General features: G+C 56.3%; 1 protein-coding gene across 1 annotated transcript in view; it reads left to right on the top strand.

The window, feature by feature from the left end:
* The first annotated feature begins 887 nt into the window (after window positions 1-887).
* Window positions 888-8,254, top strand: part of PLXNA1 (plexin A1) — a 101,261-nt gene continuing 93,894 nt past the window's right edge. The window contains exon 1 of the mRNA XM_064667499.1: window positions 888-2,228. Within this exon, the coding sequence (XP_064523569.1) occupies window positions 1,026-2,228 (1,203 nt within the window). The 5' untranslated portion in view covers window positions 888-1,025. The remainder of the gene's footprint in view (window positions 2,229-8,254) is intronic.

The raw sequence follows: 8,254 nt of genomic DNA, 5'->3' as shown, positions 1-8,254 counted from the left end.
CTCCCTGCATGTGCCCCCTCATTCCTCTGGAGCCTCTCAAGCCAACTGCCTGATGGCTGGCCCTGTGTTTCGTAATGCACAGAAATGCCAGAGGGACGTGCTTCTCCTTGCTGTGCCTGCTTGCTCCCTCCAATCCCTCCTGCCTGTGGCCCTCCTGGGGTTTGTCAGGCAAGCAGGTGGCAGGGATGGTGGGCAGCATGCCAGGGCTCTCTCCTCTCTCAGCTCCTTTAAAAGGTGCTTTTGAGATCCTCCTTTGTGCAGGGGCTTGGGTTGTGCTTGCTGCTAACTGGGATTTTTCATCTGCTCCCAGCTCCGTGGTGGAGTGGGGCAGGGGCAGCAGGCCAGGAGCTCCTCTCGAGGCTTGTTAGCAGCCATCCCTGGCTAACACCTTAGTGCTGCTGCTGGTCTTAAAAGCAGGTCAGGGCCAGCTGTGCCCTGCTGGGGTGTTTGTGTGTGGTAGGTGTACCGGAGCACATCAGCGGGCATTGGCTGCCGGCATGCTCAAGCAGCTGCTGCTCTTCACAAGGGGGTTTGGGTGGGGGTTAGGGTAGACTGACCCCCATTAGAGGGGCTACACTGGCTGGTGGGGATGGTGGTTGAGTCTGGCTTGGTGATACCAAGTGCATGGCAGCTCCTTGGTTGAGACATGCTGTGCACAGTGGTGTGTGACCAGGCAGGGTTGTCCTTGGCGTCATGCAGGTTTCCTTCGTCCCTGCGCTGGGGATGTGTCTTTCTGGAGCAGGAGGTGGTGGGGGATGTTTTGGTAGGCTGCCTGCTAGAAAAATGTGAAGCATCACAGTCTTTGCTGGGTGGGGGGGAACAGGCCTGACACTGTGCAGGAAAGCCTCCTAACCCTACTTTTCTTGTCTTTCTCCCTCTAGGGCTGACCGGACTGGCCGTGCCCACGATGCCCTGAATGCCGAGCGCAGTGGAAGCAGAGGAGACTGTGTCCTGTTAGCTCCTCCTCCCTCCCTCATCCCTTTAGTTTGGGTTTGTTTCTATTTATTTTGTGGCTGGGTTTGGGTATGGCCTTGGCTGGATGTGAGGCTGCTGCAATGTGGCTCATTTGGCTCAAGCACCACTTGTCCATCCACATTTGGACCTTGCTGCTCTTGGGGAGCACCTGGCTACCGCTGGCGGAAGGCAGCCCCAAGTCTCCCTTTAGGACTTTCCCGGTTACAGACTGGAGCTTGACACACTTGGTGGTCCACAACAAAACCGGGGAGGTCTACGTGGGGGCTGTCAATCGGATCTACAAGCTCTCCAATAACCTCACACTCCTGAGGACCCACGTGACGGGGCCCGTGGAGGACAATGAGAAGTGTTACCCTCCGCCCAGCGTTCAGTCCTGCCCACATGGGCTGGTTACCACCAACAATGTGAACAAACTGCTGCTGGTGGACTACTCGGGGAATCGGCTGATCGCCTGTGGCAGTGCCTCCCAGGGTATTTGCCAGTTCCTGCGGCTGGACGACCTCTTCAAGTTGGGTGAGCCCCACCACCGCAAGGAGCACTACCTCTCCAGCGTCAACGAGTCGGGCACCATGTCTGGGGTCATCATCGAGGTGCTGAATGGGCAGAACAAGCTCTTCATTGGGACGCCTATTGATGGGAAGTCAGAGTACTTCCCCACCCTCTCCAGCCGCAAGCTGATGGCCAATGAGGAGAACGCGGAGATGTTTGGCTTTGTCTACCAGGATGAGTTTGTCTCCTCGCAGCTCAAAATCCCCTCGGATACACTCTCCAAGTTCCCCACCTTTGACATCTACTACATCTACAGCTTCAGCAGCGAGCAGTTTGTTTACTACCTGACCCTGCAGCTGGACACCCAGCTCACCTCTCCCGACTCCACTGGGGAGCAGTTTTTCACCTCCAAGATAGTCCGCCTCTGTGTGGACGATCCCAAGTTCTACTCCTACGTGGAGTTCCCCATCGGCTGCGTGCAGGACGGCATCGAGTACCGCCTGATCCAGGACGCCTATCTGACCAAACCTGGCAAGGCTTTGGCCAAATACCTGGGCATCTCAGAGCAGGAGGATATCCTCTTCACCATCTTCTCCCAGGGCCAGAAAAACAGGGTTAAGCCTCCCAAGGAGTCTGTGCTCTGCCTCTTCACGTTGAAGAAGATCAAGGATAAGATCAAGGAGCGTATCCAGTCGTGCTACAGAGGGGAAGGGAAACTCTCACTGCCCTGGCTCTTGAATAAGGAGCTGGGCTGCATCAACTCGGTAAGTCCCTGCTTGTCGCTAGTCAAGCCAGGCTGTTTCTGGTTCCTGGTGGTGCTCTCTGGCTGGACCCTTCACAGTGACCTGACCTGAGCTGTATTTTCCCAGTGGGAGGACTGGTGCCATTGGAGCAAGGTACTCCATTTGCCTGGTAGAATTCCTTGTGGAGATCACAGCTTCATGGTGGGGCAGCTGTCTGGATTTGGGCTGAATTCAGTGCCCGTGAAGACTCCCAATCAAGGGGCCTCATGCTGATGCAGGTGCCTGCTTCGGCAGGTGTCCCTTCCTTGTGGATTTGGGTAGTGAGAGTCAGTTGGGCTGGGAGGGTGGAATGCTCAGTCCTTAGGGCATCTGCTGCAGCTCCACTGTGGAGTCCCTTGCAGGTGCCACATGTGGAATTTTGAGCATCATGTCACCTGGGGCTTGCCAAGCAGGAGGTGTTGGAGGCAGTAGGATTTGGGGGACAGAGAGAGCAGACCTGATGGAGGGCAGTGGAGAGGTTGGCAGTCCCAGGAGAAGCTGGTCACATGTTCAGCATGTAGGGACCACATCCTCTCTGTGGGGTGCTGGAGAAGAGGACAGAGGGCACAAGGCGCTGTCAGTGAGGTGAGTTTTGAGTGGCCAGTGCAAACTGTCATCCAGAGGCGCAGGAGGTGAGTGCTGGTATCCTAGAGCAGTGATTTCCACCTGAGGAAGCACTTCCCTCTGTCCCCAGAGAGGTGTCTTCCTGCCTGGTGCTCACCTGAGCGCCTCTAGTCCCTGCTGGTGGCTCAGCTGCTCTGTGGGACTTATGAGCCGTGAGGGGCAGGGGACCTCCCTGCTTGGCTTTCCGAGTTTGTTTTCTAGTTGAACTGTTACTGTTACTGGATTTTTTTCCCAGGCAGTGTTATAAACTAGGAGTGGTTGCTGGAGACTACAACTCCAGGTAGCAGGGAGGTCATACACTGGATATCACCAGGCTGGGCTGTGTAGTCCCCAGGCAGGGTCAGATACCTGGCTGAGGCAGGTTTTAGGGTACCAGTGTGTGTGTTTGGGAGGGTCTGGTGGAAGTCCTGACACACCTGCTATTGCCCACCTCCCCCAAGCCCCATTGCTGGTGCTTGGCACCCATCACCAAGCCCCCAGCCCTGCTCAAGCAGGGTTTTGGGTGCAGGCAGGTGGGCAGGGGGTCCCTGTGGAGCAGCCCTGCCTTCTCTCCCACTGTCCTCCCCGCAGCTCCGGAGGAGACAGCTAACAGCTGCCTGACAAAGTAAAGGGTTTGCTGTCAAGAGCGCTGGGCCTGCAAATCAGATTTTGGCTTTGAACTAATTCAATTTTGCTGGAAAATGATGAAATCGTTACACTGCTGCCTGTTGGGTCGCGCAGCTGCTGGCTCCGGCAGCGGAGTTGTTCGCTGCTTCCTCCTGCACTCCTGGCTCACCAATGCCATGTCCCCTGGGTTTGGGGAGGGGTCTCTGCCCCCCTGCATTTTGGTGGTAGTTCTAAGCTTGGAGAGTCCTGGGATTGCTACCTGGTGGCCAGTTCCTGTGAGCAGGAGGATCTCAAGGTGCTCTCTGGGTCCTGCAGATGTGTGGCTCTTGTGCGGTGGAAGGATGTGTGCCATGATGCAGGTGCTTCTGCTTTCATATGGGGTGGGTTGGAGAGTGCTACCCTCCCCCAGGGGATCCAGGCAGTGTTTTCTGTCCCTGTCCTTCTCTGGCTGACAGGCTGAGCTGCGAAAGACATGACTGGATCATGAGTCAAGCCCTCAGCTTGCTGAGCACAAGCCAAAACAGACCCCTTGGAGCATGTTACCCCTTTCTGGCAGGAATTTCTGTGCCCCTAATAAAATAAAGCCACCTCTAGGGTGCGTGATGACAGTGACGGATATCTTGGTGGTGAGTGCTGGCCAGAAAATAAAGGCCATGTTGTTTTTTAATTTTTAAGGAGGCAGAATGCAATTGCTCAAGTCAGTAGTTGCTTGGGAATTACACCCCGTCCCTATGGAAAATGTGCAAGGAACTCTCTTGCTCCGCTCCTTCCTCCGCATGGTTTATGCTGGAGGAAGTTTTGCCAGCATTGCACTCGCGGTCCTTGAGCAGCACAGGGCCAAGGGATGCTCATCCCTGGTGCTGCAGGGTAGCTCTGACTCTCCAGAGTTGGTGTTGGAGCCAGGAAGAGAGGCTGCCAGGCTTGGCAGATAGCTCAGGAGATGTCAGTGGTTCCTCTCCGGCGCTGGCGAGAGGAGCGAATTCCTGCCTCCCATTTCTCTCTCTCTCCTTCTGGGATCCAGTGATACGGCAGCAGGAAGGGTAGTGAGCTGGCTCAGGAGCAAGACCCCTCATGCTGGTGTACTCAGACCTGAGCATGGACTCGCGTATGGAGCAGAGTCACCTTGTGGAACTACCCTGTCCATTCCTCTGCACCAGCCCCGCTGACTAAATCACCCCTGAACCCCTCCAGAGGCACTGCTGCTCACAGTGTTTCACTGAGAGGGGTTTGGTGCTGTGTGAAAAGAGCCAGGCTCTTTTCTTCCCCTGTGCAGTGCAGGGCTGGGGGGTCTGTGTGCCTATGGCCAGATGTGCTCAGTGCACCTGCCCATTGCACCCATCCCCAAACTGGGGGGATGATGGTCTGGTGTAGCAGGGCTGGGAAAGGGCACCGGGCTGGAGCTGGAGTGCAGATGTTGTAGCAGGGAGCTATTTAGGGTTCTTGGAGTCCTTGACTCCTGGGCTGACAGTGTGGGCAGAGCCAGTGCCTGGAGCACGCAGGATGTGGGCATCAGTTTTCCCTGGGCCACCCCAGGGAGAAAATGAGTTTTGACTCCTCAGTGGGGTTTGCTGCCCAGCTTGCTGGCACAGGGCAATGGCTGGTGACAAACGGGCCTAAAAGCGGGCTGGGATAAGCCAAATCCTTTCCGGGGCAGCCGGAAAAATGCAGGTGGTAACAAACTGTACCACACTGGGATTATTCCCGAGCAGCGATTAATGCCAAAAAGCCTGGCATCCCAGCCTGGCACTTGGTACCAGCCTCCTGCAACCTCCTCCCTGGCTCCCTGCATCCCCCCTCATCCTCCATCGCAGCCCCTGGAGGGGCACAGGGGGATGAGCTGAGCCTATAATGGTGCTAACTGGTGAATTACTGGCTAATTAATAATGCTGAGTGATGCGAGCCTTGCCGTGCTGTCTGCTCCCTCATTGCTTTCATAAGTGGGCTTGAAGGGAGGCAATGAGACAAGGCATGTCAAGGAGACACCCGCTACTGCTCGCTCGGTGCTGTGGGCCTGCTTTCCCCTTCCTTCAGGCCCCTTTCCCCAGGAAATCCAAATTTCCTGACCCTATTCTGGGGAGACAGGTTAGTGCTGGGAGAGAGAAGATTGCTGTGCTGCGCAGGTGGTGCCTGGGTTGTCTGGAGTCTAGGGGCAACTGAGAGGGGTGCCAAAGGAAAGCACAGAGAAAAGGAAAAACTAAAAAAAACACACCAAAACCACCAAAACAAACAGCTCCCCCTTGCAATGGGCTGAGGCCGTGATCCCTGCAAACACCCCTGCAAATGCACGAGCAAGCAGACCCCGATTCCTCCTGCGGATCCCAGCATCCGCAGGCAGAAACGCTGCAAGGTCACTGGCCCTCGCGTGCCGTGGTGCGTGTCGGTCCCTGCCGGCGCTGGCCGGGGACAGCTGTCCCGCTGTCCTTCCATCCCTCCGCCTCGACTGTCCCTGCAGCCCACATCTGCCAGGGAAGTCGGTGGGTGCCATAACCCCGGTACTGCTGCCCTTGGCCCGACCTCGCTGTGCCGCCTGTGCTTCCCTAACGAGGCAGTTTGCTGTTAATGAGCTAATTGTCGGCGTAATTATTTATCGAGGTGGTGGCGGCGTGGCGGCGGGCGCTCCTCGGTCCCGGAGCGCAGCTGTATTTGTCATTTCCCAGAGAGTATGTTGAGACAAAGCAGAGAGCAGTAAACACCGTAAACATCTCTCCTCTTGCATATTCAGCAGCAGAGGGGTTGAGGAAGCTGCAGATTGAGCTCGGAGAGAGCAAAACCTGCACCCAGGGGTGCCAGGGCTTCAATACATTCACAGCACTGCCCTTAACCCCTCTGCTACTGTAGATGGCTGGGTGGAAGGTGCTGGGGTTTATTTGGGCCGTTGGGGACAGTTTTTTCCTCAGCAAAGCACCTGAGGGATCCCGGGTGTTGGATAGGAGCCGTGTATTGGCTGAAGCATCGCTGGCATCTCAATTCGTGATTGGGAAGATAATTCTCTCTTATCTGCTGTTTTAAAATTCCTAGCCTGGTTATGCAGAAGAGGATGCATAAGTGTATGTTGGCCAATGGATAGAAAAGGGCAAGGCTGGGAATCAGAGGGTGGGTGGAGAGGTCCTGATTCCCCTTTTCTCCTTTTCCCGTGGTTGCAGAGATGCATGGTGCCCCATGTTCCTGTTTTGGGGGTCCCTGGATTTCTCGTGCCTGGCTGTAGGAGTTCCCCAGTTCAGTGAAGGATGAGCAGCAGTCAGGCAGGGAAGGGAGTTGATCTTTGTACATTAACTCAGCATCCAGGAAAACCAGAAGTTAGAGTAACTGAGGAAGCAGCCCAGCATCCCCAGACTGCCCAGGGAGGCTGAATGTGACCGGCTGGCATCGTTCCCTGTCCTCCCCTGCTGGAAGGCTGGCATGGCACTGAGTTCCCACTGGAACCGGGAGTGGGACCACTGGCCTTGGAGCTGGCATGGCAGCACAGTGAGGAGGGCAAGCAGTGTTGCCATGGCTGTGGGAGGCTAATGCCGTTGTAGCTGCGAGTGTATTGTGCTGGGGCACAGAAAAGTGCCGTGTTTTCCCTCCTCCGTGTGGGTGATTGTGGGTTATTGGTGGGAGCTGGTCTGGGCTGACCCTTGCTTCCCAGGCAGCAATGAGTGGGAATTACAGAGCTCTGTACTGCCCTTGTGTACGTGGAGCTTGGGAGCTCGGCATTTTCCCATATGCTCCATGCACATGCTGTATGGATTTAAAACCCCTTGGGGACTGGCATGCATTTGGAGGCTGCTGCTTGCCAAAAAACCTCTCTCTCCTTAAAATTCAAAGTTATATAAGGAACCTTGTGAAGCGGAAGAATCCTGTGACTGGATCAGGCTGTCTCCCTGTCGGTCATGCCTGCCTTGCCACTCTACCCTCCTGCACCCAGGTTTGCTGCCACCCTTGCGGATTTGGCTGAAACCCCTTCCTGGGAGGGGATGAGGATTTTGCTGGTGCTGTGTGACCATGTGAGGCTGTTGCCCTGTGTGGGACCTCTGGGAGGCCGATATGCCCCCCCAGGCCAGATAGCTGTGGCCAGGGTCTATTGTTCTGCTCAGCAGGTGAGTGTGACATGATGAGGATGGTCGATGTGGGGATGAATGCTGTTGATCTGGTCCTGGTCCCGCTCCCCCACCTGCATCTCAGCTTTCACAGGGGCAATCCCTCTGGCTTTGCCTTTCCCATCCTCAGGACTGTCCGTGCTGGAGGTCCCTGCCATCATGGCCCTGAGAGCTGAGAGGGGCCGATGCAGCCCTGCTTCTGCCTCTTCCTGGGCTGAGCTTGCAAAAGCTTCTCCCAGACCCACGGGCTCGTGCTGAACTGAGGAGGCAGCTGGCTGAGTCAGGCGCCTTGTATGGGGCAAGGCAGCATGGAAAAAATGTGGGGATTTCCCAAAGACGTTCCTGCAGGAGGTGGAACAGGGCTGGCAGGTGGGTAGAGTGTTTGTTGTGTGAAATGAGGCTCTTTTAGGAGCCCCGACTCGTTTGCCTTGGCACGGCCTTGGCTGGGAAGTGTTTTGTCTCCAGGGGGAGGCTGGGGCGCAGGATTCAGCCCCAGCTGCCTTGCTGCCAAGCTGTTTTCTTTTTGGAGCTAGCACCGGGATGAGAAGGAGAGGGATGTGCGTGTGCTGGGGAACTTGTGCTGGCATCCCACGTGTCTGAGATAGCAGCAGCGGGGATGGAGGGGGAGCAGGGATGCTGCGCTGGCTCCCGCTGGGTTTGTAAGATGCAGAGGACAGAGGGCCTTGGTCTTGGCCTGCA

This window comes from Pseudopipra pipra, chromosome 11 (assembly GCF_036250125.1).
Source record: "Pseudopipra pipra isolate bDixPip1 chromosome 11, bDixPip1.hap1, whole genome shotgun sequence".
Lineage (NCBI taxonomy): Eukaryota > Metazoa > Chordata > Aves > Passeriformes > Pipridae > Pseudopipra > Pseudopipra pipra.
Note: the sequence above shows the minus strand (reverse complement) of the source record. Positions and strands in the feature narration are given on the sequence as shown.